At 36.8% G+C, this 16,797-nt stretch overlaps 1 protein-coding gene across 1 annotated transcript in view; it reads right to left on the bottom strand.

Annotated features, from left to right (window-relative positions):
• Positions 1–4,702, bottom strand: part of LOC149072475 (uncharacterized) — a 55,678-nt gene extending 50,976 nt beyond the window's left edge. The window contains exons 1-2 of the mRNA XM_089247202.1: positions 4,598–4,702; positions 711–803 (exon numbers count right to left, since the gene is read on the bottom strand). Of these exons, the coding sequence (XP_089103328.1) occupies positions 711–803; positions 4,598–4,702 (198 nt within the window). The remainder of the gene's footprint in view (positions 1–710; positions 804–4,597) is intronic.
• Positions 4,703–16,797: the final 12,095 nt, after the last annotated feature.

The following is a 16,797-nucleotide window of genomic DNA, read 5'->3' on the forward strand; positions in this document are numbered from 1 at the left end:
TGCCCCTTCACATCTCCGATGGTATCTCAGACCATGGCACGATTACAAATGCATCGGCAGGGACGAGTACTTCTATAAATACGTAAGGGGCGCTTTTGTACTCCTACGAAACCTGCCGTGTTTTAATGTGTATGAGAAACCCCCTGTTTTTTGGGCTTAAAATATGGAAAGAAATTGTAAAGATTATATATATATATATATATATGAAGAAACCTCTCCTATTTTTGAGACCCAAGTTTTTAGCAAAAAGGGGTACCTTATACACATTAAAATATGGTATACTGCACAATAACTGTGTGATGTTTTACACTTTTATATTACGTAACAGTTTTTTTCTTTTGCTATAGCTGAATATTTTTCGGGTACCCTTGGATGGTTTGTCACTTAGTTCCAGACAACCATGCACCACAAATTGGGAACCACTGTTATAAGACTATCTCAGTATCGTATCGAAATAAGTTTAGCAAAACGTCGTTTAAATGCGTAATCCATACAACTGAAACTTATTTCAAAATATATAAACCCCCTTCTCTATAGTAAGCCTCATACAAATATACTGCAAAAATTAAATTGTTTTGATGACATTTTCATTTCTCTTATAAAAGAATCATTTTAATTATATAAGGAAATATATACGTAAAACTGATTATATCATGCTTCGAATTCTTTGAATAACTAGAAATAGGCTACTAGATGGATAAATACATTACCTTTTTTTTGCTTAAATCTTGAGTATTCCTATAGTAATCCCTTACAAGATTGATTATGGTGCTCGGCTTGTAGTATTGCCAAAGAAAATACCCCTGGGAATGAAAGCAAGAACTGGTGCTGTATGTACATATCAGTGATGCTAACCTCTTCCAGCGAAATTTCCCTCAAAAATTTCCCTTTTGACTAAATTTTTTCCACGCATTCAGGATAATGTGCTGCCATCTAGCGGGAAAAATACGTAAACAAGTATTTTACAATAGAAAAGTATTGTACTGCATTAATTTCTTTATTTTTGTAAAAATTCTTTTGTTTGAACTCTCAAAATTTCCCACAAATGTTAAGAAATTTCCCTCGTGAGCAAATTTTGGCCAATTTTTCCCGCGAGTTACCATCACTGGTACATATTTGTAACGTCTCAAATGCTTTCAATGAACTTCCCTACCCTCCAGGGATAACGCCGGAAACATTGGGAAAAATGTCTCAACTCTGAAAGCGCATGTGGTCATCATTGAAATCTGGTCTTTTGGGGACTCGCCGCGTCTGTTGCATTCTCAAAAAAAAAAAGCAATCAACAAAACACTTGAGTGTCCAATCTAAAGATGGTCATCAGCCGGCTCTATGCTTATTTTCGTACCTGTCAACAGTCTAAAACCTGAAGCTTTCGCAGTGACAACTGTTTTCCTCCCTGGTTTGCTTTTACCCAATACTACCCAAAATTTACCAGGATTATGGAGGCTAATTAAGAAAGAACTCTAGCTGATGAACAAGATAATCACTGACATTATCGGAGAAATTTTTGTCATGAGAAAGAATGTTTTTTTAAAGCTAAAACTGATAATTTTCCAAAAATACAAGACTTATATATATATTTTTGGGAAGAAATTTTATAACTTGTGGAATAACACCAACTTTACCGAATATTGTCACATGGCAGCAATGTGCCAGCTTCAAACGAGAGTCAATAATTCCAACGACAGTTCAAAATTATGTTTAGAATAGCATAGAAAATACTTAACAGCATCACACATTGGATCAGGATCACAAGCTCTTCATGAGAAGAGCTATATTCCTTGAGCTAGAACACAGTTAAATCCTTTTAATACTACAAGGAGGAGAGAAAAACCGAATGCCAATAAGCACATCCTCGTCATTCTCAATGAAGATCTATTGCAGAATGTGGGAGATGTGCTTAACAATCATTTCTGAATTATCTTCAGGCTATAAACCAAAAATTCTCCAAATTATTCATATTTGCGGCATCCTTTGGATCAAAATTTTAAGTATCTCGTGGCTTCTTTTCCTGCTCTTGAGGCGTGGTTGCAGCACTCTAAAATTCCTTACACACTTATTGGAAATCACAGACCAATATGAATATAAAGTTGGTCTTGAAAAATCTTGTTAAATTCCCTCAACGATCTCATGCTACCTAGCAATGCACCGGCACATCATTTAGAAGACACTGCTATAGACTGTATATGCTATAGACATAAGCGGTAATTTCTTCGTTTTATTTTTATTTTACTTCCATTCTTCCATGATAACTCATTTTGTGAAGTTATATTGCTCTCCGTCCGAAGGGGGAAAAAAATCTTTCAAATGATTAGGCATGCTTATAATTATTATTACAAATTTTGAAAACTCACCTCCGTAAATTACTGGAAGGTGAAAAACAAATCTTCTACAGCAAACGTGATGATGGTGACAAGCTTGCGACACTGAATGTAGAGCAGGCATATTCAATCTTTTCCACGCGAGCGTCATGGTGCTCGCCGAAGCTCGAGTTCTCGATCCTTGGTGCCCGCGGCACCAAGTCTTCGACTATCGGAACCGTTCAAGTTTCGTTAATGGATGTATTTCGAATTTTTGCAGATATCCCCTGTATATCCTATATATTGTGGATTGAAATAAAGTAGACTCTCGCTAATCCGGCACATATCAAACCGGAGTGTGCCGGATTTCTGAAATCACCCGAATACTGAAAGTTAATTGTAAAAGTCCATTTAAATAATATAAAATTCTTTGCAAAGACATGCAGTGACATGATTTCCTCATCTGCGTACGAAGAAACCGTAAATAAAAACGCGGGATTACTGGACCGGCCGGACTAACGCACCGCCGGAGTCTAATCTAAAAATTTTGCAAACAAGTCAAAACCCCTAAAATATCAGTGAAAGTTTCAGATTCAGAAATTTTTAAAGTTTTCTGCAATAAATAGAACTCATCTCGATTTGAAGAGAAATGTGTCCATGTGTCAAATTTGAAAACATGCTATGAATATTGCCGTAAGCGGTTACAGGCTGGGAGGGGGGGGGGCGAATTATTCACCTCCACACTTCTGTCTATTGAAGAATTAATTTCATGTAGTACATTGCGTAGAAAAAGAGGTAAGATAATTTAATGCGCCTACTGTGCAAGCCTCAGAAGGAAGCGTTGTGATTTGGAGTTTTTTCTGTTGTTCTGATCTAGGGTAAAAAATAAAGTGAATATATATTTTAGCATATACAATAATGATGTATTCACCTATTAAAGATTGTTTTCTTATATATATTTTTCAAATTATGAGAAATTAGTTGAAAAAGCACGAGTCAAAGATGATTTATTTAAGTGGCACAATTTCATGAGGATACAACCCCCTTATAACTTCAGGCCATTTATGGTAGGGAAGAAACAGGAATAAAAACAGAAAAAGAAAGACAAGAAGGGCCTTTGTTTTCGCTAGTGCGGGAATGGGCTGTGCGGAATCGTCCCCAAATTATCCATGCGAGGAAATGTACCGTGCGGAACTGTCGGTACACCTCTAGAAACAGTGGCGTCGGAGCCGGGGGTGCTCGAGTTAAAAAAAAGCGGAATGCCCCTTTTTACTAACTGAATAGCCGAACCTCGACTCGCTATAGATATTCATTGTTTAGTAAACAATAGCGTCCCCCCCCCCCCACTTGTCTGGAATGGGTGGGTAATTCGCTTGCCTCCCTAGTAGAGACGGGGCTAATCGCTTTCTATTATATTTTCTTTATTTCTTCTTGAACAGTCCTCCATGATTGTGTACACTCCTCTGGGAGGCATGAGAACTTCCCAGAAAGTGTCTGTTTCTCCCCGGTGTCTGAAAAGACACCGCCAAACTGAACCATTTTTTCATGTACATAGTTCACATGATAATTAAATGTTTGTATGTTGATTGTCGCATCTCCAGGCAATTCCAGACACGAACCCACCATAAGAAAAAACACAGCATAATACATGTGGACGGCTGTTCCCAAAAGGATAGTTCGTGAAAGAGACGAAACAACCTCACACTACTGAAGTAAACAAAACGTAAAAGCCGACAAATGGTTGTGCATGGAGGTATGATAAATTTTTGCGTAGGATATAGAAAAGTGGTGCGTATATTTATAAGGCCCGGGATTACACTATAAAAGTTTTATAAAATCCCTTTTTATAAAAATTGAAAAATCTAACCAATAAGGTTATTGGTTACATTCTAGAAAATGCAACCAGTGATCTTATTTTTGCTGTATTTTTTTCAAGTTTTATAAAAGGACTTTTATCAAACTTTTATAGTGTAATACCGGCCTAAGAAAAGGAGGGCATATCCACAGTCATCTATTTTTCATCATCGTTGAGTGTTCCTACGCAATTTGTTGTAGTGCGAGCATATCATCATATATATCGGTATCGACCACAATTTCATCTTGGTAAGTGATATTTCATTAACAATTTTTCTTAAATTTTTGGGCGCATTTTGGATACCACATGTTATACGGATGTTCTTGAGCTTTTACGACAAACATCAATGAATGTATTAAGAAGCTTTTCAATGCAGCTTTGATGGCTACTACTTCACCGCACACCAACTCCGGTCATATATCGCCATACGGCAATTTCCAACCTGTGGAGTTTGGTCGGAAATGAAGGCACCATCCATCGGTGGTCGCCCCAGGCTCTGTAGGTAAAGAACGTGCCTCTGATGTTCTATGCCCGGATTCGAACCCATGGACCACGATGACAACCTTCATAGTGAAAGACGAGCATGGGCGGCAACCTTCGAAGGATGGCTATCGCAATTCCATTAAAATTTTTTTACTGATTAATCAAAAATGTTTAATCATTTATTCAGCAGATTTACTGAATTTTTTAAACACTAACCATTCATAATAAATGTAATATTGATATCTTCATAATAATAATTGTTGCCATAAAATATATTTTATTCATTTCACACACCTATTTGATAAATATAGTAAATAGACAAATACTGTATATTGGAATAGATTAAGAAACTAGGGCTACCCGAGTATTACAAAGCAATTAGTTCTTTTATATGGATAAAATATCTACATCACTGGTTCTTGACCTTTTTTTCCATTCTGCACCCCCAGTGCAATACGATTTACCTTCCTGCACCCCCTTAGATACTGTAATACGTTTTCTATTTGTTATGAAATTTAGTTTTTGGAGTTAATTACATTAATTTATTTTTATAAGTTCTTTTATATGTATATATTTTTTAGACTATGGTTAATAGTTTTTCTGACTCTTTGAAAATTAATTCAAAAAACAAACTAAATAATATATTTTTTTGGCACTTCAAAATTCGAGATGAATTGTTCTTTACTTATTGATTCCAGCCGGAAAAAGCAGTATCATGTATGTAGGGCCGCAACTGGGGGGGGGGGGAGCAAGCGGGTCTCGTGCCCTGGACCAGAGGGGGCGCAAATTTTATTCTCAAACCTCTCCTTCAACATTACAAGGGGGCGCCAAAATGAGAACTTGCCCCGGGTGACCAAACATCTAGTTGCGGCTCTGCTCGTACCCCGGGCGCTGGACCAGAGGGGGCGCAAATTTTATTCTTAAACCTCTCCTTCAACATTACAAAGGGGCGCCAAAATGAGCAATGGCCCCGGATGACCAAACATCTAGTTGCGGCTCTGCATGTATGTTTGTTACCATTTGATAAAATTTTCGACTTATTTCTGAGTCGCGCTCACGACAGTATCAAAAACGTCGGGGCTAACGAGAAAGGCAGGGCTATGGCACTCAAAAGTCACGTGACCAACTGGGCCCTAGCTCCTTCACGTTGCTGCTTGCTTTTTTTAGCTGAAAGGATGACATTTTTTTCAGTTCTTCCAACGTGTGATCCAAGAATGAAGCTGAATAAATATTTTTTCGTTGCGAATTTATAGATCCTGAGAAACATCCAAATACATGGTAAGTGTTGAATACATTTTCAACCATCTTTATTGATATTAAATCTAAAACAGAGTTGTCCGTATAAAGTAAAACAAATTGTGTACATCACAACACGTGCTAAAGTGATCGTGTTTCTGGCGTGGAAAAATTTCATGATTTAACTATTTAGTAGTGTATAAAAAGTAATTAAGCTTGTGCGATGATGATTAAGGAGTTCTTAGTGCAGAGATTCTTTACTTTTTTGTCGTTTTCATTGCCGAATATTTATCTGTGAAAAGTGTGCAAAAATGTAGTCAGGATTTTGAATCAATTTCTATTTATTTTGCATTCTGCTTGCACACTCGTTTTTTTTAATAGTTACTAAAGTAATAATAAGTGTTATATATTTTTTCAACTCATCGGAAAAAGCGTTGATACACATGTATGGTACAAATTTCAGAAAGGTTTTGCCTATGATGAGTATAATGTAAATAAAATGCATATAGGTACTCATGATGTAAATAACTCAAAATAATGTAAATAAATTATGGCAATTAATGCAAACAAAATTTTATGAGATGACGGGTTTATGAATTTAAAGATTAATGATGCACTAAATAAAGCAATTGCTTTCTTTGAACGAAACATTTTATTAGCATTGCGTATCAATTTTTTTTACTATTGGATATTTCAATGAAATAATCAATTTTCCTTTAAATTTTATATTGTTTAACAGTTTTTTTTTCTGTTTATAGATATATTGCAATGTGTAAAGTGATGTAGTGTGGCAGGTTGCTGATTACCGTTCGGAAGAACATACCACGACATTTTGTTTGCCAAAAGAGGAGCCTCTTAGGTCCCAATAAAGTAAGCAATTTTCCTTCAAATTCAATATTAGCTCATTTTTTCCCCTCTGTTTATCTACACTGCTGGCCACCCAAATTGCAACACCAAGAAAGACAAGAGATATCGCAACAATATTTATTTTGTAGATAACATGTTGACCAAGCAGCAAATGATTAAATTTATAGACTTCTGTGAAGTGTGGTTCCTGCCAAAATCAGTAGCCAGAGTAGCCGCCATTGTTGGAGATCACCGCTGCCACACGCCTCGGCATTGATTCAAAGAGACTTTGGATGTGTTCTTGGGGTACAGCAGACCAAGCAGCTTCCACGCGTTGCCAAAGTTGATCTGGTGTGGCAGCTGGGGATGTAATCTGGGTCAATCGTTGAGCAACCATGGACCACATGTTTTCTATCGGCGAAAGATCCGGAGAGCGAGCTGGCCAGGGAAGCAATTCAATCTGGCGATTGACGAAGAACCTTTGGACAATGCGTGCCACGTGTGGTCGCGCATTATCCTGTTGAAATATGGCTGTGGGCAAGCCCTGAAGGTAAGGAAGGGAAACTGGCTCCAACACCTCGGAGATGTAGCGCTGGCTTTTTAAAGTACCGGCAATGCGTACTAGAGGAGTGCGAGAGTGATATCCAATACCGCCCCATACCATAATACCCGGTGCAGGATCAGTGTGGCGGTACATAACGCAGCTGTTCAGCATCCTCTCTCCACGGTGTCTCCAGACTCGAATCCGACCATCGTGGTGTTGCAGACAGAAGCGTGACTCGTCAGTAAAGACAATTTCATTCCATTGTGCCGTCCACATCCTTCTTTCATCGCACCATTGGCGGCGGAGACGTCTGTGGTTCTGCGTCAAGGGTAGACGAAGCAATGGACGTCTTGCGGACAGACCACTCTGCTGTAAACGGCGTCGAATGGTACGCGCCGACACTGGATGATGCGGTACAGACTGAACGTGCTGTGCTATGGTTCGTGATGTGGCTGAGCGATTCATCATCATGAAAGATAATCCACAATCTCGGTAGGCCACTATCCTTCCTCTGTCGAACTCGGATACTTGATCAAAAGATGATCGCTGTTTTCTACGAGGCATAATTGATCGTTTTTTTGAAAAAACCACAAGAAAAACACAATTGCCGTACTTCAAATCGTCGAAATCTCCGAGCCTTAAATAGCGCTTTGAAGTGGCGCCACAGGCGCGCGTGATGTGCGTATGCGCTGAAATTCTAATCATTTGCATATCTCACCTCCGCTAATGCATGTTGTAAATTTCATATAATTTGCATGCTTCCTTCAGGGTGTTGCATTTACGGTGGCCAGCAGTGTATATAGAGTTGATCCCGCTTATTAATGTTTTCCTGCTTCGTAGAGCTTGTTTTCGTTGTCTCAACTCTAAGTAATTCTTATTAAGATTTCCAGTTTAAAGCGTTTTCCTACTTAGGTGTTTTCATGATGGTTTTTTGAAAATGTTATAAGTGGAATCCACTGCATATATTATAATATATATTTCGTGCACACGAGCACTTGATCAACGCTTCAATTAAACGTCCTGTAAAAATTACATAAAAGTATTATAATTATGTAGATTTCAGGTATACATATGTCAAAGGAAACTTTAATGATGGATAACTCAAGAAAGGTTGAAAACCTCTGCAATACCGGCTAAAAATATTTTCTGTTTATCTATATATACATACAGTAGACTCTCGACTATCCGGCCTAGTTTAAAAAGAATGCATTAATGAATTACAAAATATTACCCTTTTTACATTTGTGTAATCATCAATGAACAGTAAAAAATAAGTTTAAATAATTATATAAGAACTTGGCCTATGATTAACATTTATTTTTTGTTCATTTAGAAGTGTTTCTACTGTACAACAGTGTTTCCCAACCTTTTTGATGTTGTGCCGCCCCCCCCCCCCAGTCAGTGAAAGTCAAGGCACCACAGACTCCCTGTAGCAAAGGTCATTTTCCACGCTGTCTCCCCATGAAATCCAAAATGATTAATAGTGATAAATTTGTATTATTTACGTACCATAAGAAATTAAAGTAGTAAATTACAATTTCACAACACTACATGCGCTCTTCATGCTATATTAGTAAATAGATACCCCCCCCCCCCCCATGGATTTCGGGACTATGTTAAGAAAGTAGAAATTTATTTAAAAACCTGATTGCATTTTAGTTCATATATTTGTTCAAGCACTAAAGTTTCCAATAAATGTTATTCAAATCATCAAGAAAAACGTTGATAGAAACGTCACAAAACAAATTTCTAATTCTTTTTGGGTACTTTGCATGTTTAAAAATAGTAATTTTATCTTTGCCTTCTGCCTCTTGAGCAATGGCTGTGAGGAGTAAACTGTATATAAAATTTTGCGAGATGGCAAGGGGGGGTTATGAATTTAAAAGGTAATGAAAGCAATGTTTTCTTTGAACAAGACTTTTTATTAGCATTGTGCACCTTTTTTGCTGCTATTGCATATTTCAATAAAGTGAATTTAAAGGAAAAATGCTTATTGGCTAACAGATTTTCTTCTGTATACACTGTATACAGATATATTCAAATGCCCAAGCGATGTAGTGTGGCAGGCAGGTTGTAGATCTAATTACCATTCAGAACAACATACCACGACGTTTTGTTTACCAAAATAGTAGCCATCAGGTCCCAATGGCTTCGGAAAATTCCAACCGACCTGCAAGGGTTGAAGGATCCACGAGTGTGTATAAAGCATTTTGAAGAAAGCTGTATAATCAGGACTGATAGATGCATTGTTAATGGTGAGGTAAAGTTTTTCCCTCGAAAAATTCCAAAATACAAAGACAATGCTGTTCCAACAATTTTTGAGAAATTACCAGAATATCTGAGTTCTAAGTCAACATCATCGCGTAGGTTCGCAGATGTTGAACAAGAAAATTTTAATCTTGCTGTTGAACTAAGTTTGCTAGAAAAAAATAATTTTGAAATTTCCAATGCAATTACGAACTTGGATGATGTGGTTGATTTTTTCAAACAACAAGAAACGTGAAATTGGATTCTTCTCAAGAAAGAATCACAACTGGCTGCCTGCCATATGAGGACAGATAATAAATGCCCTTCTGTTTCTGGGTGCATTGTGGTATATGAAAATTTACAATACAGTGGTAACAAAATTGAACCAAAAAAAATTCTCAAAAGCAAAACTAATCTGTTCCAAGTCAATTCTGCAAGATGTCACGTTTTATGTAGAATCATGTTCATCACCCGATTTCGACAATGCGTTTGAAATTGCTGTAAATTTATTGAAATCTTTACAGATGTATAATGATTCGATGAAATTGCAATTTTTTGTGAAACAATTAATATTGTTAAAAACTGAAAAAAATGGCAGGAGATATACAAATAAAACTATTATATTTGCTTCTTGTTTGTATATCCATTCCAATCATATATATAACATACTTATGAAATCTGGAGTTTTATGCCTTCCCCAGTCTAGAAGTTTACAAAATTTGATTGGTAGTTTCTCTCTCAATTGAGCCACATTAGAGGGAAGTTTAGCATATTTGAAATCAAGACTGAATTTTTTTTGAAACCACATGAATTTTTGATCAATTTGCACATAGACGAAATTTATATTCAGCAAGATTTGTCTTTCAAAGGAGGATCCATTTATGGCCAAAGTGCTTTTGATCATGAGAAAGTTGCAAAAACAGCTCAAGTCTTTATGATTTCTTCATTACTCCCAAAATATAAAGATGTAGTTAACATTGTACCAGTTCAAAATTTGACAAGTCAGCAGTTAAAAGATATGTTTATGTCTGTTATTATAGCTCTAGAGAATCTTGGTTTTCAAGTGCTTTCAATAATATCAGACAATAACAATGTAAACCGCAAAGCTTTTGAACTTTTTTCTGGTAATAACATTTTACATTCAAGTGTGGCACATCCTTGTGATGCAAATAGGCAGCTTTTCTTCACTTTTGACACAGTTCACATTCTAAAATGTGTTCGTAACAATTGGCAAGCTAAACGAGATGGGAGTAGATCAATCAAATTTCCTAACATTGAAAAACCTAATGAAGTAATTACCGCCTTGTTCAAACATCTAGAACTAATGTATGATATTGAAAAAAATTCACTTGTAAAGTACGGAAACAACACTCAAAACACACAAAATTCACTTGTAAAGTACGGTATTGTGCAATCGCATTGTCACAATACTGTATTTTAACGTGTATAAAGAACTCCCCCTGACTTTTTAGGCCTAAAATTTGGCAAGATAGGTATATAACACTGTCCATGAATGTAAAACCCCTACTGTTCTTGAGACAAAATTTTTGGCAAAAATGTTTCCATATATAAACATTATAACAGGTACTTAATTTCGTTGTGCGTTTTTCATGCAATAATTAAAACAACCTGAAAGATTTTTTTGGGGAGCTTGTCCAGCAGAATCTAACAGTTTCAAGAGTAGAAAATAATTTGGAATTCCCAAATATAGAACTGCTTTGAGATAAGTGATTTGTGAGTTATTTAAGACGTCAAGGTAAATAATACTCCCAAAATTATTGTATTTCTAAATTTAGTTTTCGTTAGAAATTAAAACTTTTTCATAAATGATAGTTGATGTTTTCTCAGTGTTATGCATAAAAAATAAAGCAGCAGGAAAATTAGAGCAACTTCTATTGCAATACTGTCATTGACATTTTTAGTATTTGGTAGCTTCCAAATTCTCGTTTGTTGTTTTGTATCCTGTATATAGAATATATAATTACCCTAATATGTTACAACGCTGTTGTGCACATTTGTAGTATTTTGTAGCTTCAATATTTTTTGGTGGTATTTCTTTCTCTTACAAAACTCCAGTTTTATGATGAATTGGCATGAAATGATAAATAAAAACCTTATACACTTTTCTCTATGTCTGATTTTTTTTTCTCGTATTTCAATATTTCTTCATACTGAAAATAAATAGTTTACAATTTTTTTTAATGAGATGAAAGTTGTATTTCACTACATGGAATGATAGATCTTGTATAGCTAATGCAAGTAAACTTAGTTTCAGAATGTGTGTGCTATTGTAGATTGTCATTTGCTGGTTATGAAAATGCAATGGATTACAATACTTTGTGAATCTGAAGAAAATTTAATTGAAGGGTTTTTCAGATATCTTTATTTTTAGAGAGTTTAGCGAGCTGTTGAAAGCAGGTAAATTGGTGCAGTGTTTTTTCAACGGTTATAATCCCAATATTTTTAGGGTAAAATAAAAATCTTCGTTGCAGTTTTTATTCTTCCAGTGTTTATAATTTTCCAAAAAAAGTGGGGGTGGGGAGTATTATGCACACATGTTTTTGCAACACTCGAAAAATAATTGCATTCATTGTATATAATTGTCATGTGTGTGTTAACTATTGCTAAAAGGTAAATAAAAAGGATTATCAGGAACATTGAACTGTAAAAGCATACAAGTTATAAATATGTAACTGACTGTAATTATAAAATGTAATTAAATCTGTACGGCCCTCACAAGAGGGGCTGACAGCGGGCCCCAGGACAATTTTTTGCTTATTTTATAAATTCACTATAAAAGGGCCAGTGAAAGATAGCCTAGCGGCAGGATGTGGAGAGGGGGGGGGGATGAGATTTGTATATACAGTAATTATCTACTGAGAAGAAAATAATTCTATCCAAAGTTGAGAGAAAATAGCATTCAAATTTTGTGTAGAAAGAATTTTGTGGAAGAAGCTTTTAATATTCCGTTAAAGTTGTTAAATCATTGTTTTTTTATAAACTGTTTGGGGCATAACATGCCATATATTGCAAACAGAATGCGTATTTATATACTGCGAAAGATCGCAGAGAGCGTTCGAAGAACTTGGTTATTGCAGAGGATGTGTTGCAAAAAAGCCATGTTACGGGTGTGCTTGAGGAACAGGGAAGAAAGTTAGGGCCCAGTTGGTCACGTGATCATCGTTTGTGTTCCGAGTGCCATACCCCTCTCTTTCTCGTTATCCCCGCAAAAACGTAAGCGCAGCATGCTAATTAAAAAAAGGAGGTTGTACTGTATATATACACCCTATATACGGTATACTGAACTATATTCTTGGGAGGGGGGGGGGCGCAGTTGAATAATGAAATGGACAAGGGAGCCACGGGTGACAAGTTTTAGAGCCACTGACCTAATAGGAGAGCTGATGCTACCCGAACACGAAAAATGCTCTTCACTGTGGCGGTAACAAATTTTGGTTTTGTCTTCTAAAACTCTCATCAAGCTCCCTTTGAATCACCATTCGTTTTTGTTGAATAAATTTGTGCTTTATTCCCAATGTTGAAAAATTCGATTAAAATATTTTTAAACGGGATCACTTATTTGAAATGTTATGTACAGAAACATAATTTAAGGCCTCTAATCAGTTTCGTCAAAGTAACCGAATTAATTTACAAACTTTTGAGGATAATGTTTATTGAATTTTAATCGAATTGATGGATTTGATAAACTCAACAAAAATTTTAACAGTGATTAACAACTGATTCGGTGGTTCGGACAATTCTAGTATGAATATTATATTATATTTGAACTGTTTCGTGATTACTGTTATGTTTAACTATGGTTCTTAGATGGCCCTATTCTCCAACATTATCCCGGAAAATCGAGGTTCTACTGCAGTTGAAAATTTTTACTATTCAATAACTATTTATTTACTAAGCTTTCTCGCATGAAGCAGTCAAAAAAGTATTCTTCATTCAAAAAAAAAATACAATCAAAAACCTGATTTCTAATAAGGCATCGGTTCTCAACCTTCTCTAACTCGCGAAGGTCTTTTCAGTGTATAATTTCTATGGCGGAGATCTATTTCACTCGAGGAGCCCTTTTTAACGTATAATTTATATGGAGGAACCCATTCTTTTTTTTTGTTCATTTATCAAATTTACTGATTTTATTTTTCTCGAGCGGTTGTGGAGGTCCTAGGAAGCGCACACGGAGCCCCAAGGGCTTTGCGAAGCACCGGGTTCGGAACCACTGTTCTAAGGAATTGATTTCGAAGTTTTCTAGGTATAGAAAATCGAATCCCCTTATAACGAACTCCAAGAGAAAGGAGAAATCCCTTCCTTATAACGAAATTTCGTTATAAGGAATCCCAGGTTTTTGCATTGTAATATGTAAACTTAGGAGAGGGATTAGAAAAGTGTTCGTTAAAATGAGATTTTCGCTATAACGATATTCGTTAAAAGGGGGATTCGACTGTAGTTCAAGTGAGTTAACCAAGGCCTACGAATGAAAAATTGTCTGAAAAGTAATGATGAAATTCTCTTATAGATTTTTAGGTGGAGAGGTTCAGCCAAAATTATACAAAACTAAAAAATTTATATCGTCGTCTTATTTACAGTTATTTTCATTAAAATTAATTTTTAGGGGAAAATACGGCGTATTTGTCACATGTATGCAGCATGTATTATCCCGCGTACGCAGAAAACACTGATAATTTGTTTAATGAAAATGCCCCGCTGTAAATAAGATACATCAATGCTTAAATCTTTAAGCAGCACAGCAGGAATCACCAAACCCCTACAAATGCTATATCCATGGTCCCCACGTCCTGCAGCGGGGCCCCCAGACTGGGATCTTTTGCGGGCCCTCGGTTAGACCTTTCACGGGCCCCTTCTGTAGTTTATTTATTGCATGAAAAAGCAAAAAATGACGAGAACTGTCCCGGGCCCCTTGTGAGGGCCATGGCTATATCTTTTGTGATGAAATTGTTTTTCTGTCGCTTTTTAGCGGGTGAGAATTAAGGGATTGAGATATATAATATAGGGAAAAGTGTTCAAGTTGAGAAATCAACTTCACAAAAATAATTTAGCTTGCCAATGTTTAAATATGAGGACTATACGGAGGTGAGATATCTTGCTGCATTTTAGACATATTTGACATTCATATTTTTATGAGCATTTTTTAAGCCAACTTTGGGCACTTCGCCTGTTGTGGCCTTTGTATCTTTAACAAAAAACTGCACTATACGGTGAAAAGAATTTTTTTAAGTATGGGTAACAGATGCGAATTTAACGGTGGGTGCACCGGACGCCCCGACTTCTAAAGGACCCAGAAAAATACCAAATTTCACACTTTTCTCTAATTTAAGGGCCTAATTTTTCTTTTACGCCAGGGGACACACACACACACACACTGTTGGTTTTATTCAACCACTTCATTTCAGCGAAGTATGCGGGGGTTGAAATCAGTGCTGGATTTGGGCAGGTGCGAAAGGTGCAGCCGCACCAGGCCTCTAAATTTTAGGGGCCGCAAAACGGAATAAAAAGTAATAATTTTAGTAAGTTACATTTTGACTTATTAATAGAGCAATAGCTTAAAATTCTTTCCAGACAGGGAACCCACAGGCCTAGAGTATTGACCCCTCCAAGCCAAAAAAGCGCGCAGGTTTTATGCCCTGGGCGCTTGACCAGAAAGAGCGCTAAATTCTCCTTTCAACGACGTATTTAGAACTATACTAAGGGGGGATGCATGTTTGCCCCGGCCATACTATTTAAATGCGGCTCTGGGAAGTGATCGTCTAGCTTTGAAAGCTCATTCGTTTTGGTGGCCTGCGTATAGATATTATAGACATGGCTTCATGGCTATGATCATTTGATCATTTTTGTCGCACCACGGTCATTTTCTGCAAACGAGGGCTAATTAGACCGGGACTTACATTTTTGCCGATCCCGTACTTCAGGCTTGTTTTTATGCTCATCGAGAGATTGGTGCGCTAATCCTTCGACGGGGGACGACCTGCGGTAGCAATTTTTTCTGCGATCATGTCGCCGTTTCTGTTGTACCCCTGTGCCAGGAAAGTTTTCTGAAAAGGACGAACTGGGTATCGAATACGCGACACCTCTAAACATCCTTTGGTACTTTAGGCGAGTATCTTATCGACCTGGGCTACCGCGCCCTTTTGGCTGTGCTTTATGGTGAACCCTCCTCTATGGTCTCTATGGTGAATTTACAGGGTGAAGGAGAAAAATAAGAATCGTAGGCTGGAGCCATGTCAGCCCATAATAGAGCAGTTAAAGTGCCCGGGCCCACTCATACAAATTTTCTTGTTGGGCGGTGGGCTATTGCCCAAATTCTTAAACTTACAATTTTGCTGACATCTCTTTTAAATTTTTAATGTGGCGTTGTTAGTACCATCACGAAATGCATTCATGAGCAATTTATTTACAGTACAAAGGTATTATAATGCAGGGGTTGACCAATCAAAAAAAAGGAATAAAACAATTTTTTCTCCGGCAAAATGTCCAAATTAGTGCATTTTTTGACTTGCCCAAGGAGTCTTAACGTGTCTGCTAGCATCCAAAGGGGTCCCTAACATAATTTCCGATAATTTTTTGCTGAACTTAGTCTTCAAATATTATCTTTATATATCTCAAATAAAAAATGTTCGGCACCAATTCCAACTTTTTAGACGCCATGGTGACCTAGCACTTCAGATTTGTCCAGCCTTTTATTACGAGTTAATAAAATTATAAAATTTAATTGAGTAAGTATTTTTAATTTTTTCACTTTATAAATATATATTTTTTACAAATACACTTTAAATTTTTGAGATCCTCCAAACGGGGGGGGGGGGGTTGTGGAAGAGAACCCGGGGCAAGTGCTCATTTTGGTGGCCCCCTTGTAATGTTGTAGGATAGGTTTGACAATAAAATTTGTGCCCGGGGCACGAGACCTGCCTGCCCCCCCCCCCTTCCGCCGCTTATGCCAGCGTGAGCACCCGGGACAGAAATACTTCCGACGTCCCCGTCTAGAAAGAAGACAGGAGCTGATGGTGATTGATTGCTTTCAAGATACCGATCGTCATTACATTCGGATTCCCCATCTGCATAGCGTTTAAGCTCTAAATTGACGAGCTGACATATGTATATGGTCTACATGAGCATCGGTTATCTCTATTGGAACTCCATCTAAAATTTGTTAAGTCTTCATGTATAATGCGACAGTAATCTAGAATTGTGAATAATAATAGTATTATGATTATGTGTTAATTAATATTGTTAATAAACGGAAGCTTAGGATATTCTTC

This window comes from Pholcus phalangioides, unplaced genomic scaffold (genome assembly GCF_987345545.1).
Source record: "Pholcus phalangioides strain wild (caught in Gottingen) unplaced genomic scaffold, Ppha-v1.0 ptg000017l_1, whole genome shotgun sequence".
NCBI classification, from domain to species: Eukaryota; Metazoa; Arthropoda; class Arachnida; order Araneae; family Pholcidae; genus Pholcus; species Pholcus phalangioides.